This window comes from Ceratotherium simum, chromosome 11 (assembly GCF_057802395.1).
Source record: "Ceratotherium simum simum isolate JZ-2026a chromosome 11, ASM5780239v1, whole genome shotgun sequence".
Classification (NCBI taxonomy): domain Eukaryota; kingdom Metazoa; phylum Chordata; class Mammalia; order Perissodactyla; family Rhinocerotidae; genus Ceratotherium; species Ceratotherium simum.
The window spans coordinates 50,386,684-50,402,578 of record NC_141910.1 but is presented as its reverse complement, the minus strand read 5'-3'; the positions used below and the strand labels follow the sequence as shown (position 1 = coordinate 50,402,578).

General features: G+C 49.7%; 1 protein-coding gene across 1 annotated transcript in view; it reads right to left on the bottom strand.

The window, feature by feature from the left end:
• The window catches only part of CAPN13 (calpain 13), a 52,052-nt gene that overhangs the window by 17,968 nt on the left and 18,189 nt on the right, over positions 1–15,895 (bottom strand). Inside the window, 8 exon segments of the mRNA XM_087436424.1 lie at positions 678–803; positions 806–841; positions 2,610–2,697; positions 2,699–2,759; positions 4,084–4,159; positions 7,966–8,050; positions 12,747–12,812; positions 13,720–13,894. Of these exon segments, the coding sequence (XP_087292550.1) occupies positions 678–803; positions 806–841; positions 2,610–2,697; positions 2,699–2,759; positions 4,084–4,159; positions 7,966–8,050; positions 12,747–12,812; positions 13,720–13,894 (713 nt within the window).

The window sequence follows — 15,895 nt, the reverse complement described above, 5'->3', positions numbered from 1 at the left end:
AATGAATTCCCTGATTACCTACTCGCAGTTGGGGTATGTACAGGTGTGGGGGTGGGGGGATAGCCCCTCAGGAGCTGAAAAGCTGGTTGGGAGTGCCGTGAGGGTGGAGGGAATGCTAGGTGGAGAAGAAAACCTAGCCTTGGATGAGTGGTCAAGCAGATGCTTGCAAGTCAACCACTGAGCTATGACTGGACTTTGGTCTAAATATGAGAGAAAAACATACCTCCTGGCTTTATACCCAAGATTATTTTTTTCCTTAAACTCCTCCCAAAGTTTAGCCAATGATTCTCAAACATTCATATGCATAAGCAGCACCGGGGAGCTCATGACAATGCAGATTTTCAGGCTCTGTCCATGGAGATTCGGATTCAGATTTGGGGTGGTCCCAGGAATCTGCATTGTGCTGGTCTTGGACCAGAACAGTCTTTGAGTAGTATTAGAGCCTGCAGCATGCCAGGAAATGCTGACAAGTGACACAGGCAGGAGGTGTGTCCCACTGTAAATTTGGTCAAGTCTAATCTCCTCTGTCTCAGGTTTTCCTGCAAATTTACAGAGTCGACCAGACGAACTCCATAGCCCTTTGGGTTTCATCTCCAAGGCTGTGGTTCAGGGAACTCGCCCAGCCCGGCCAGCTGCTCTCTCTGCCCAAGATCTCCACAAATGTCCTGACAGGGCACGCCCTGAAGCAGGCCGCCTTACCTTGAACACATTGAAGCTTAGTGGACATTTCTCGTCTTTTGCCTTTAAATTTTGTGGCATGACATTGAAGGACATGACGACATTGTTGGCTTCCAGGCTCTCAGCACAGAGAATATGTACTGCGTGTCCCTCTGAAGTCCTTCTGCAGGAGAAAGAGCTGTTATGGGAGCTCAGCCTGGCTCCTTGTACTCCCAGACGGGGCCACGTCCAGTTCAGAGAACCCTGGGGGTAGGGTTAGAAACTCTGGATTTGGAGACTTAAGGCCTGGGTCCCAGTCCCACAGTTACTATTGTGGGACAGGCTTCTTTATTTTGTGAGCCTCAGTATTCTCCTCTTAAAAACAATGAGGGGGAGTGTATTCCTTATTTGGTGAAAATGTTTCTTAAACTGTCAAGTTGAGGGCTGTTTTTGTAATAATAAGTGGAATTCCAGAGTTCTCAGGTATGCCTGAGCTTATGCATTGGTGATAACCATCAGAGCCTTGAAATGATGTCAATCCCCCAAGTGCCAATGGAGACAGAGGAAAATAGGCAGAGATGGCAATTCATCATCCTCTACTACCAAAGCATGCTCATCAAAGCCAGAGCAAGGGAGAGAACAAATGTGAAAACCATTAGCTTCAAATGCACGAAATAATGAAGATAAGTCAAGACGGAGATGAATTAATACATATCAGAAAGTTTGGGTCACAACTGGGAAGCTCTGAAAGGGGAATGGGGAGACATCGAGGACCATCACACTCATAGGCTTTTTGTGAGGATTGAACATGATACATTAAAGTACACTTAACAGCAAATAGCAGGTGCTGGTTGGCTCCCTTTCCTCTCTCCCTTGTAAAGAATTACTAAAAATGGCCTCAATGTATAATATTGGTTAGTTCATTGCGAAGAGGGCTTTGGCCCCACAGTCAGACAGGTGCAGCTCAGAAAGGTGAATCAGTAAATTTGCTGCCCAAGAGTGCCTCAGCGGTTTCTTTGAGTCTGCCCATGGCCTCCTGGTGACTAGGTTCTCTGACTAGCAGAGTGAAGAGCCTGGAGGTTCAGAAGAGGGATACCCTGAGGTAGGGGGTTCATTCAAGAGAACCATTCTCAACAGGCATTATTGGAGAGGGAATGCACATGTCTAGATGCAAACAAATGCGCGCGCGTACAGACACAAATATGTTGTTTGCACAGCTTTTTCTATCAAGGATGTGTAAGCATACTCAAGTTCATCTTGGCAGGGAGCTATTTTACTTGGTGCTGACACAAATGGGGAGCAGGAGGTGCAATGAGAATATATGACTCTCCCAAGGTCACAGTCAACAAGATTCATTTCAGAGGAGCCCAAAGGCATGTTCTGAGGAGACTACCTCTGGGATCTCAGCATCCTGCTGCAGGATAGACCAACCCACATGGGCAGGAATATTCTCCCTTATGTCTGGATGGTGCTCTGTAGTTTCAAGGGTCAGATAGGGATTACTATTCCACTGTTTACAGTTGGGGAGGCTGAGGACAGAGAGACTAGCTATATTCCCAGGGTCACAAAGCCAGTAGGTGGCAAAACAATGGTTTAACCCAGGCCCTGACTTATGTGCAGTGTTTCTTCCACATCCCGCCCATCGTCCTGGATAAATACTGAAGAGCAGTGAGCCTGTCCTCCTGGGAGGTGGGTGGAGGTCAGTAGAAGGGCAGTGGGAGAGCATAAAAGGGCAGGGGGGTCACATTTGAGATTCTCCTACCCCCTTCCCATCCCCGCCATGGTCATTTCCTTTGGGGAAATAGAGCTTTCCCTTTAGGCTGACAAATTCCTCTCCTTTCAAGTTCAGGCTGATGGTCTAGAATCAAGGGCTATTGAGACCTGAAACCAGGACAGGGCTAGGGCTCGCAGCTTCCCCTCTGGCAGAATAATTACCGATGTCATATAACTACCTGCGGTGTTTCCTGGAATCACAAGGTTCTTAAACATCATTTGGGACCATCTTTCATGGGGTATGTTTGCATGGTCCAGGTTGACTGAAAGGAAATTGGTTACATATATACAGGCAGGAGAAGTTCTCTTGGAAATCTTGACATGACATTCTGTTAAAAATAGACACACATCACTCAATGACCACTGGTTTTGTCCCTAGAGTGGAGGTTCCCATCGCTTTACACTTCCTTTGCCTGTCAGCTAAAGTATCCATTGACGTACCACTGTCCTACCCAAAGATCAGAGCCTCATTCTGGCTCATCCGCCGTCAAGTACCCTTCTGCTCCCTCTGGTAGTTGGGAGGACGAGGACAGAGTCAAATTCTGGTTCTATATGTCTCTCTCATGGCCCACAGGGTGACTGTCAGTTTCTCTCTGCCATGGGTCCTACACACTGCTAGGAAAATCATCTTTCCCTAGGTGCCTTTGCCAAATTTTTTGTTGAGGTCTTTATTAGAATACAATGGACTCAACACCTAAAATCCCAGCTGGTACTCTGATTAAATTAGAAATACTGGAAATATTTTTCCTTCTAATTTATATTTGTCCCTCTGATTCATAGTTACTTAGATCCAGCCTCCTTTTCACACACACTAAATTTCATTTAAATATGTTACTAAGTAAACCAGACAACCCCTCAGAGAAATGTCCATCTTATCCTTTAAGATGTGAGCATATGGCCGAGAATGTGCTTTTAAAACATCTAATCCTGGGGCAGGCCTGGTGGCATAGTGGTTAAGTTTGCACGCTCTGTTTCAGAGGCCTGGGGTTCATGGATTCAGATCCCAGGTATGGACCTATGCACCGCTTATCAAGCCATGCTGCGGCAGGCGTCCCACATATAAAATAGAGGAACATGGGCACAGATGTTAGCTCAGGGCCAATCTTCCTCAGCAAAAAGAGAAGGATTCGCAACAGATGTTAGCTCAGGACTAATTTTCCTCACCAAAAAAAAACCCAAAAGACAAAAATAAACAAACAAAAACATCTAGTCCTATGTAGCTGGTGAGGACAACAACGTCTCACCCAGAACTCTAGAGTCAGGCCTGGGAGATTGCAGTTTATGCCTGGGGAGACCATGGAGCTCCACGGTCCTAACAAGATGGCATGGAAGATGCAGGCATAATAACCATGCATCTGAGTTTCCAGGAAACGGTTGATTTCAAAGCTTGGGTACCAATATTTCCTTTTACTATGAACATTTCCTGGAAGTTCCAATATTTCAGAGCTGAAATACCTTTCATACAAAGAGGAAGCACACAAATAATTTCCCATATAAAGCTTTTCTGTCTTGGTGGAAAAAATAGGCTCCTTCTATGTAGGTCTCTGCAAAGCTAATCTCTATTCTCACAAAAGTTTAGGGAAAGGGGTAGGGATGGAGGGTTTTGGAAATAGTTAAAAATTTAAAATATAATTTTAAGAGAAGAGTCAATACAAAAACTCGCCATTGTCTTTATTCTCATACAGCTGGCTTTTCCACTGGTTGCAGGTTTCCTACCACTCCGGAGACCAGAACATGGACAGACAGACCATAGGGTGAGATCTCCCAGATCTCCCATTTCATCTTAACCCCATGTGGCCCAACAGGGGCCATTTGCACAGACCTCCATTAGTTCCTGGGGGGCAAATGGAGAGTGTCATTCCACCTAATGACAGGACTCATCATTCCCTGTATGCTGAGGGCTTCCAAACTGTGCCCAGCCCAAGCCTCTTTCCTGAGCTCTAGATGGATAAACACGCTGCAGTCCACTCCACGTCTCCACCAGAGCCCCACAGTGACTTGAAAATCAATCCATCCCACACTCTACTTACCCTCTGCCTCCTACTGTTGCCCGAGTGAGAACATGAGCAGTCCCTCTCTCATGTGCCCCTACATCCAAACAATCACCAAATGTTAAGGATTTATTGATTCCACCTCCTAACCCGCTCTCAAAGCCATCCACATATTTCCATCCCTACTGCTATTTTCCTGGTTCAGGAACCATCTCCATCTCAGACTTCCCACTGCTCTCACCAAACTCAGTCCTGCCCACTTTCCCAACCATTCTCCACTTGGCCATCAAAATGGTCTTTCTCAAGCAGAAGTCTGATTATGGCATTTCCCTGCTGAACACACATCAGTGGTTCCCTTTACTCTCAGGATGAAGGTCAGACTCCTGAAACAGAACCTTGGCCTCTGCCTACCTCTCCAGCTGCACCTGAGCAGCTCCCTCTTCGCCCCCGCTTGACTTCTATGCTTCAGCAGTAATGAGTGTCTTCATTTCCTTAGAAACACCTGCGTTGTCCCATGTCGTTGTCCTCTCCAGTCTCGTCCCCCTACCCCCGGCCTCTTGGCCTTTGCCATGCTGCTCCCTCTGCTGGAATACCCCTCCTCCTCTCAGTCCTGTAACCAATCACTTCTACTCATCTCTCCTCTTAAAAGGTACTTCTGTTGAGAAACCTTGCTTGCCCCCTATGGCGCCCCTGCCCCACTTCTGGGGTAGGTGCGCCACCTTTGAGCCCCCATGGCACCCTCCTGTACCACTTCTGTCTCAGAACTTAGTCCCTGTATCACTAGTTCTCATTGATTTCTTGCTGTCCTTCACTAGAGTTCAGGTTCCATGAGCTCAGTGAGGCTTGCTGATCATTATATCATAACAGGAGTTTAACATAATACTTGGCACATAGTAGGCACACAATAATTTTTTGCTTGCTTAATTAATAATTAAAGCTGTCCACTTCATTGAGATAATGTGTTCCAGAAGCTAGTCCTAGGGTGTGTGGTGAAGGAGGAGACCCTCACAGGCAGAAGGGAGCCACTGTCCATTCTTCAGCCCGCTCCTCAAAGTGGAGGCAGGCTCATAGGCAATGGGTCCCAGGGGCACAGAAGTGTCATGAGATCTTTCTCTGGAAGTGGCTTTCATGAAGGGCCTGGGTCACCTCTGTGCCGGGAGAGCAAGGCAGGGACCACCACTCAGGCTTCTGGCTGCAGGATGAGCCAGTCAACTGTATTATTGTAAAAATGGCAATTTTATAATTAAGCAATAATTACATTTTCTTCAGTGTGTAAGGGAAAATAAATGTAGTGTAAATCAATACACTATCGATTCATGCAAGTTTGCCTTTAAGTGTGTGCGACTGAAATTTCAATCATGGCTGAGATTAGACCATCTGGCTCTCTCCATCCATCTCCACTCCTTAAAAAGTAGGGAGGAAATCGACCACCTGCGTGGAGACAGTGATTATGCAGCCCCTGTCTCTTCCTTCCAGCCTGGTTTCTGGTGGGAAATGGTGAACCTCAGCACTCAAAGTACATGACCCTATGGAGTAGGTGCACCGTCCATCTCCAATCCCCGTTCTGCACACCTCTCTCCCTGTTTGAAAGCCTTCGGAAATACCCAGGCCTGGAGGGTGTAAACCCAAACTTCTAAGCTGGAATTGGGCTCCAGCCCAGCTCCCAACCCTTCTCTCCCAGGTTCCTCTGCCTCAGGCTGGCTTGTTCGCCCTGAACACACTACAAACGTTCTGGGCTCAGCACCTTGGCCCACACGTCCCCGCCTACCCAGTGATCTCTTCTGAAGTGAATCAGACTTTTTTTTTTTGAGGTTGAACTCAAGTTCAACCCCATTCATGAAGCTTTCTCCAAACATGCCAGCTGGTGGGAAGCTTCTCTTCCCTGATCTCTGGTGTCCCTGGTTGCGGTCACCAGCCATTTGATATTTGGGAGACATGGGCAAAATATCAACTCATGTGAGTTTATGGGCTGTTCTCCTACCCAAGGGGAACATATCACTGACATTGCCCTTCCTCCAGTCCTACCCCCAACAGCCAACCCCGAATCAAGGATTCTGGCTAACTGTACCGTCCCCTGGGCCATATTTGGCAGCTTGGAGTAATGACTGGGAAGGAGATCTGGAAAAGGCCAGAGGTTATTAAGATTTACGTTGGAAGGATCAAAGGATATTCCTGGGAGTGAACAAAGAATAGAGGCGAGATAAAGGGAGGAAGGGTGACAGTAAGTACAAATACAGTCCAGTGGTTCATGGTTTTGCTGCCCTGTTCTCCAGGGGAGATCTGAGGTCACAACCAGTTTTATTCTATGAACTCACGTACCTTGTTTCCTCTGTCTCTCACTCGCTTCTCTACCCTCCACCCCCAAGTCCCTATGTTCGCCTCACATTTGCGGAGGCCGGTCCCGCAGGCGCACATCAGCTGTGGGTGCTCACCGAGGCTCAGAGCCGTCCCTGCCACAGACTAGCCTGGGGCAGCAGGCTGGGTTCTGGATGGCCCAGACTTGGGGCTGGGACACTGGCCAGCTCTGCATTTGCCTTCCAGAACTCGCTTCTCACTGTATTGATTTTCACTGCTCGTTGGGTCCTGTTCTCCTGTTTGTCTGAACGCTTGGCATTTCCTTTCAGATCATGTTCTACTTCCCGCCTCTCCCTCCTCCCCCTCAACCCCAGCGATGTGCTGTGGCTGCCGCTGTGTCTCCCACTTTTCGTGGATCTACGCAGGCCCTCAGAGGAATGCGACAGGGCTGGGCCTCCATCCCTCTCAGGACCGCCATCTGATTCTCAGTCAGCAAGTGGGACAGGACCAGGGCTCAGGCCTCCTGGCAGCTGGAAAATGCCAGCCCAGCTCCTCGAGAACCACTGACCACACAGCTGGGTCCCCCTGGTCAGCCAGTCAGAAAGCAGCTGCCTGGGACTTGGCCAATAGGGCCTTCTGAGACCCTCTTAGCTCCATTCACTGCTATTGTGAGCGAGACTCGGCTTACACGTGAGAGTCCAGATCAGTAGGGCAGGATGGACAACCCAAATGGACTGAGTAAAAAGATCATCCAGATCTTTGCCTCAGTTGCCCCAACTCCCCCAAAATGAAGCTTTGTCCATCTCGATGACATAGCGTCATCAGGATCAGAATCCCATGGGATCCCTTTATGGGATAAGGCTCCTTCTCTCCATCTTTCTCTGCCAACTTGGCACCTGCCCTGCCTCTCCCCTCCCCTTTTAAAAATAATTCTGGTTATGTGGGTTCACAGCTCTGGACTGTAACCTTCTGGAAGACAGACACTGGGTCTTGTCATCTCTATATATCCCATAGCACCAACCTAACACCGTATACTTAGTATAGACAGTACACAGTAGGTGTCTAATAGATGCTTGGCAAACGGCATCATGGGAGTGTGAGAGGGACCGACAGCCATACACAGGTGTGAACTGGACAGACCTGCAGTGAGATCCACAGCAGGAGAGACAGATGCTGGCCTTGTGGGGCGGGGCGCTCTCTGAACACTGGGTCTCCTGAAGGATAGAGAGAGGATTTCAGACGCCATACCCATCCCTCCAGTGCCCTCTCCATTCGGTGTTGCCCCAGGGGGTCCACAGGCGGATAAGATCTTCCCAGCCACTCCTGTACTGAATCTGTTAGGAACAGAAAAGGAAACTGCCAGTGCTCTCCAGCAAAAGTCAGCAGAAAGAGGGGATATGAATTCAGCTGCTTTTCACCTCCAAGGACTAATTTAACTTCTGACCTCATTTGGCTGCAGCCAGAAAAAAAAAAATTGCAAGGAAAAAAAAAATCAATGTCTCTCTGCTGCCTGCGTGGAGTGGGAATGAGCTAGAGGAGAAAACGGCCCCTCTTTCTGCTCAGCATCTTGCAGGGCAGGTGCAGCTGCGGCATTCTGTACGACCGCATCCTAGAACTTGGGCGAGCTGAGATTTAATAGCAGATAAATAGCATGATACGTTGCCGTGGGCTGCAGAGGAGAGATCTTTATGGGTCTCTGGCATCCGCCAATAGAGCCGGTGTCTCTATTCCACAGACAAAGCTGCTTCCATGCCAGGGGACCACTGGGAGCTGTGCCGGGTTGTGCACGGCTGTCCTGAGTGAGGCCAGTAGAGGAGGCTGATTTGAGCATGACTGGGATGGCCTGCGAGTGGAGATATCTGAGGCTAGCCCTCCTCAGCCTGCAACCCTGGCGCTACACCAGGCCCCCATCACCCTGCCTCTGTTGGTCAGCAGGGTGCCTCGATGGCCTGCACTTTCCTTGCTTCCCCTGGGGACCTCATCATCCCTCACTCCCAGATACAGAAGTTGGCACATTTGCTCCCTCAGACCACTGAGGCCAGAGGGCAAGACTGTTGAAAAGCTACAACAAAACAACCACAACCTTTGAACTTACATTCCCAGATCCAGGAGCCCTCAGCCTTCGAGAGGAATTAAAGGATGATTAAGACATAGCTTGGTATTGATCTGTGCTAATGTTGTCTGAGGAGACTGAGGCCTGGAGGGTGAGGGAACGGGAGAACTAGTTCGATGATTCCAAGTCAGAGGGGGCTGAGAAAGCGCTGAGTGGAATATCACCGTATGGAAAAGGAACTCGTGTGTGGAGGCAGGGCTCAGAGCCAGGGGCTGACTGGTGCTTGATGTGTGTTTCATCCTTCAATCCTGTGAGGTAGACGTTCATATAATCCTGTTCTTGTAGATGAGGAAACCGAGCGTCAGAGAGGTTAAGCAACTTTCCCAAGGCCTCCGAGTAAGTGGCAGAGGCAGAATTCTGATCCCAGCCACTGTCAGTCTCCAAAGCCCAGGCCCTTAGTTTTGGAATGGGGAGTAGATAAAGGATATAGCTGCTCCAGGGCTGGGCCATTCCCAGATGTGGCCATGACCCTGGCCTCACATATAACCCCTAAACTGCCCGGCTGAGGCCCATGTGATCACCAATAGGGCATTGACATGAATGGAGCAATGCCATCAGACACAAGAACTTGGCTTGGATAAGGTTCCTTTCTATCTGCTTCTATCACTGCACTGCAGCGGAAGGTGCTCTGGCTTAACCCTACCTGGAATGGGGGGCTCCTGGCCTAAACCCAGTGTCCTGCCCCTCTCTGCCCCACATCCAGGCACTCCAGGCCTTGCACACAGTGTATTATTAACCACCAGCCCCCGATGGAGCCCATGGAGCAGGGACATGAGAAATGGTTGCCTGGTGGCCCAAAGAGCTTAATGAGCCACCTCAGTGCCTAACAGATAGCCAGGGGCTCAGCTGGGCAGCGGGGAAAGAGCGGCCGGCAATGGGAAGGGGCTGAAAGAGGGCTAAATGAGGCATGCAGATAAACACTACCCCCCTTGCCCAGGGGAGTCACCGACCAAGCTAGGTGCATAATAAAAAATGCCAATTTCATTCATCTTCCTGTCTGTATCCCACCTAGAGGGAGGATAAGCAGATTAAAAAGCACACTGCATTTGCGGGCTGTTTTAATCTTAGCACTTGTGGTCAGAGTTATAACCTCCTCTTTCGGGAGGAGGAATCTTTAGCCAAGTTCTCAGGCCCTTGTCCGACTGTGTCACTCCTTTTTGATAGCGCCCTACTGGTGATCACATGGGCCTTGGCTGGGTGGCTCAGGGGTCCATTTGAGGCCAAGGTCATGGCTACATCTGAGAATGGGCTGGCTTCCATGTGTCTGTCTCCTGGCTACTGACTGCACCCCTGGCCCTTGTCAGCTCTCTCAGAAAAGGTCCCACTGGCAAGAGGTAATCCAGGTTATCTATCTTAGGATAGTATTTCCTCAAATGTATTCTCTTGAATTCTAGCTAGTTCCATAGGCTGTTAATAGTTATTCCTAGGAAAAATGGTTTCATGGCTAATGGTAGATTAAAACCAAGCTATACTGGTAGTGTTAATACAGGCCTTCTCAGAGCCTTTAAAATGCTAACGTCCATTGTGAATTTCCAAGTAGGGGATATGGTGAGCAGCATTTTCCAAACATTTGGAAACCTGCTTTCACAGAGGATCTCACCATGTGGGTGCTCCTCAGGGCACGTGCTGGGAAGTGAGAGCAGCCACAGAATGGCAGGAATTGACCATATAGGACACGTAGTCTTGATCACCTACTGTTACAAGGGGAGGTGTCCTGTTCAGACCGCTCAGTGTATTGTAAGAACAACTCAACATGTGCTGTGGGGGAGCAGACATTCGGGCTATGAGCAGAATCATCAGGAGCCTAAACCCCAGCTGAGCCCACACTCCAACTCCCAAGTTCGCCTCCATGACCTCGGCCCTAGATGTTTACACGACTGCTCTATAACATGGCGGTCACTGCCATCCCCATACCCAGGCTCTGTGGGGCCTCACGTTCTGTGGCCATCTGGACCTCTGGATATGCAAGTCCCTTCTCCCTGTGTTCTGAGGAGATACAAAGGCTGTCTTAGTGCATAAAAAGGGCCTTGTCCAGGAATAGCAGGTACATCTCGCAGGTACCACTGCTCCTTCATTCCATGCCCAGCACAGACGTCATTAATTGATCACAGCTCTCTTTCCCCAAACCTGGAAGCAGTGCCAGAGTCTTGTCAACACAGTGATCAAGGTAGCATTGCCAACTGATCAAAGTTGACATACAAGAAAACTGATTCGCTATCCCTAGCCTGGACTTGTCCACATCTGGGACTGGGGAGCTGTGGGGAGCAGAGTGTCCGTGCGTGGCCAGGTGTGATGATGGTATTGGCTGTGTCCATTGAGAATTCAGAGAAGAGCTTGGGAGAATTCAGAGGAAGGGAGTCTGGAGCCACCGTGACTGGGATCTCTTCTGGCCTGGGTTTATCGGGACAACCTTTTCCCTGCTTGTGGGAAATGTTTTTTGAGCTCTTCACATATGTTCTATGATGGAGCATCAGTGATGTCATCTTCATAGGCCAAGGACAAATGCATTCATTCAGTCATGCACGCACATTCACCCATTGATCCAGCAAGCATTTATTAGGTGCCTGCTGTCTCCCAGATGCTGTGCAGAGGAAGCATTTGTTACTGATTTCCTGAGGGAGACAGAAGATATTGTCCCTGTTTGGTGGATTGGAACATTCACCAAAACACAAAACAATGGAGTAACTGGCCTTAGGTCAGTGGACAGGAGAGACATTGATACAGAGAGAGGGAAGGCAAATATGAGAAAGCATGCCAGAAATAGAACCTGACATCCTGCATTCCTTGGCTCATAAGTACCTGTGAAAAATGGACCTTGGAGCTTGGAGCGCTGTCTCTTAGGGCCTAGAAAGACATTATTAGACCTCAAGAGTTATGAGAAATACAGAGATGGGGAACATTTGTGGGAAATCAGCACAAGGCCAGGAAGTGCTGTCACTGCATGGCTGCGTGAGAAACATAGATAGGAACCGAGGAGACGTGGTGTCTGGGCCCAGCCATTTCGAGTAGCTGTGTGACCTTGTGAAAGACCTTTGCCTCTCAGTTCTCAGCTTCCTCATTGATGAATGCAGGAGGTGGCGCTTTAGTGGTGTTTTCCAGACCAAATGATACTGCACACAGTAATTGCATACATTTTTGTCCACACTAAGTCAGTTCTTGCATCAAGGGGAAAGACTGCCCTCCTGTAACCATCTTCCCCTCTCCCATGGGAATAATGTTTTAGCTGGGAGTATGGAGGCCCAGCTAGGCAGTATGTTTCCCAGACTCCCTTGGGCCTTGGTACGGCACATGGTTAGGCTCAGAATAATGGGATCTGAGGGAAAATGGTGTGTGCCTTTTCCACTATCTCTCTGGATATACAGGAGTCCCCTGGCCTCTTCTATTCCATTGGCTGAGAGATGAGGGGACCTGAAGCAGCTGCCCTGGGCTCACAAGTAGAAGCCCCATGTTGTGGATGGCAGAGCCACCTACCAGCTCTGGGATCACCTGCTCACCTGGGGGAGAAATGAACTTTATCTTGTTGGAGCCCCTGTATTGTGGAGTGTCTTTGTCATAGTAGTTTAGTTGGCACATAACAAATAAAACCCTTTCAGGGCAAAACTTCCCCCAGAGTCAATTGGGTAGTTCATTCTGCTTTCTTTTTGGGCTAATCCCCCAGGCTAGACACTCAGCCTGTCTGAGATCAGTTCAAGGATAGCAAGCTCTCTGGTGGGTCCCTTGGGGATGAGGATACTGGACTCCAGAACTTCTGGATGAATAGAAGAAACTGAGGCTGTCTGTGATGGCTGCCACCATGGGGGCAAGAATGACAGATACTCATTTCGGCTTTGCTTGGCTTGCTGAAGGTGTGTGATTCTGAGTCCTCTTTTGAAGAGCCAGAACACTGGCCATGGCCCATGGGCGCCTTACCTGCTCACTCTCGTCACTGTGTAGGCCTGCTGACTCACCAGGCCATTCTCCATTCCTGTGGCCTCACCTTTCGGCTTAAAGGAGAAAGTCAGACCAAGCATTAAACATTCACAGGCTCTTTAAAGAAGTAGAAAAGCACAATTCAATCAGCAGCTGAGCCATGGCTCGGTGAAAAGTGTCCCACTGGCTCACATTGCAATGGCATTTGTTCCGGGAAATCTGTTCTAGAGAGGCAGAGTTTGAAGGCTGCTGGGTGGTTGAGGCTCCAGGTATTCCAGACCTCAGGAGAACACCCCATTACTGATAGGACCCCACAGAGTCCTGAGGACCTGGACTGCTTGCTCCTCCTCCAATCACTCATCATCAATAAGACAGCATGAAACGTGTCTGCTGGGCGTTTTGTGGGAGTCGGGAATACTCGCCACCACGGTGTTGGGGGTAGTTGGGGTTGAAAGCGCGTCTTAGTTTTCATGTGGCATTTCAGATTAGGGACGTGTAACTCACAGTTCACATGTTTTAAAGAATGAAGGAAGCCTCCCCATGGGTGGGGAGCTAGCAGTCTCAGAACAGACTCAAATAATTTGGAGCGTTATCCAAGCTTTTCAGAATGGGACATGCTGCCCTTGGGGTGCTGCTTCTAGATCCAGTGAGAACTGAAGGGCTCCCTGGCCATTCTGGACCCATTGCTCCTGGTCACGGGGAAGCACTAGGCAAAGGCTTTCAAGTTAGACAGCAACATTTGAACCCCTGCTCAGCCACTAACTGGGTGTGTGATGGTGAGCATTTTACTTAGCCTCCTTGAGACCATTTCCTGTTCTGAAAGTGATTCTGCAATCTGCGTCTCAGAGGAGGGCTGTTGTGAGGATTAAATGAAGTGACCTTGGTAAAGCCGTTCCCCTCACCAGCTGAGTGAGCCAGTGGCTGAACACTCCTGGGTGAGGAAAGGCTCACACTATGCAAAGGGATTCCTGGTCTACTCACCCACACCAGGGTGGCACAGGTCATCAGGGAGCTGGCCTTGGCCGCCATCTTCACCATCATCACCAGGTTGGTAGAGAAGGAGTGCAGGGTGACACTGGTGATCACCCCTCCCCTGAGGTCCCCCAGGGTATCGGGGAGGTAGCTGGAGTGCAGGTGGAGATAGGCCCCTCGAAACCTGGGAGGGGGAAGTCAGCTCAACCTCTGTGGTGCCTTTGGTGAGACACTCCAGGGAGGGAGGTTGCACATGTGACCTCTGTGTATTTCCCAGGTGAAGAACTGCCCTGTCCACCCCCAGACCATGGCCACTCACCTATATTCACCTGGATGGAGATTCTAGCAATGTGCCACCCACACCACCTTCCTTCTCCTAGTCTCTGGGGCCTGGGCAGCCCCGTGAGTGGCAGTATTGTGAGGTTAGGAGGGCAGATGCTGGAGCCACAGGCTGGGGGTTAAATCCCAATCTCACTACGTATTTAGCTGCTTGACCTTGGAGCAGTCACTAAACCTCATGGGGCTCGGTTCAGCATAGTGCCTGGCGCATGGCAAGCCCTTAGTAAATATTGGATATTATTATGATGAGGATCCACTGTTTCCTGCTCAGTTTAACAATAGTGGTGAGTGCTTATGGTGTGCAGGGTACCATGCTAGGCATTGAGCATTTAAAGACGAATGAGGCCCCATTCCTGCCCTCAAAGAGCTCATAGTCAATGACCCTGACACCCACTGTGGCCACAAGCAGCCTCTGTTCTCAATCCGCAAACCTTGATCCAGAATTCCCATTCCTATTCTCAGCACTCACCCACTTGCCCTAGAATCATCAGGGAGATAAGTTGACTTTACTGAAGGTAACATAGGTGAGGACAAGTCTTATATAAGGCATTCCAAAGCAAACCACTTAAAACCCTCCTAGCTGTTCTCCAAAGCACCTCTGCCCATCCTCCCATGGGGTTTCTGCTTCTGCACCTGCACCCGGAGAAATGCCTGGCCTTATTGCCCCTATCTTGCCTTCCTCCCAATTTTTCCCCAAGTCTTAGCAGCCAAGCTGCGTACTAGTGAGGCCGACAGACTCCAGATTCAAGAGCCAAACTGCTGTGGTCCAACTCCTAGCTCCCCTTCTCATGAGCTGTCAATTCTTGGGCAGGAGGCTGAGTTTTTCTAAGGCTCCCTTTGCTCATCTGGGGAATGGGCATGTAACAGCACCTGCCTCAGACGGTGTTGTGATGGTTCTGCCAGTTAATGCGTATACAGCATATAGAAAAGTGTCTGGCTCACAGAGGGTGTGTTTGTTGCTGTCATCATCAGGCACAGCAAGTGTGCATTCTCCTGCTTCTACCTCCAAACTTGTCTCCCCCTTTTCCATAGCGCTCGGCCACTCTAAGGGGACACTCTCTCCTTAGAGTGACGCGTCAAGTTTCGTTGCCTTCCTTGTGTGTCTATTTACTATGAGAGCATGTGGGTCACCTTGGAACAGAGAGGAAGTGCCTGAGCCCAGCCTGGGGGGTCTAGAGAAGGCTTCTGGGAGGGGTACACCTCTGAGTTGAGTTTTATCCAGGTGAGGACATTGGGACGAGCACTCCAGGGAGGAAGAATCAAATCGAGGAGGCTCCTGGAGCTGGAGGAGCGTGGTGGAGTGGGGCCCAGGAGGGGCTGACTGGTGCTGCCGGGGGAGAGGGTGGATTGATCAGTCACAAGGAGAACCACTGCAGCAGGGCCCAGAAGAGGTCAGATCTGTTTTGAGAACTCAAGTGCCTAGCCAGGGGGTGAGCTGGAAAGGTTCCCATGGAATCCCAAAATATAGGCAGGGCAAATCCACAAAGACATGGAGCTGAGGCCAGGCTGGGCAAGAGGCCCTGGGGCTGCTTCCTGGTGTCAAAGTTGTCCAGTGCGACTACCCCTGTCACTTGGGTTTCTCATCAGGGACCTGAGCACCCTCGTCCCTGATGGGCAAGCAGAGGTCAAACACTTCACAGGCTGGTGGCAGCAGAAAGCTCCTGCCATGGTGTTCTTTCTGGTAAAACAAAACCATGCAAGGGTCAGGGGCCTGATTCCATGCATACTGCTGCCTCTCACGGGGTCTGTGACTTTGACAAGACTCTTCCCCTCCCGGTCCTCAGCCTTAAACCTGGAAACAGTGAGGTTGAGTGGATCGGCTCTGGGGGCCCCTCAGACACTCCTT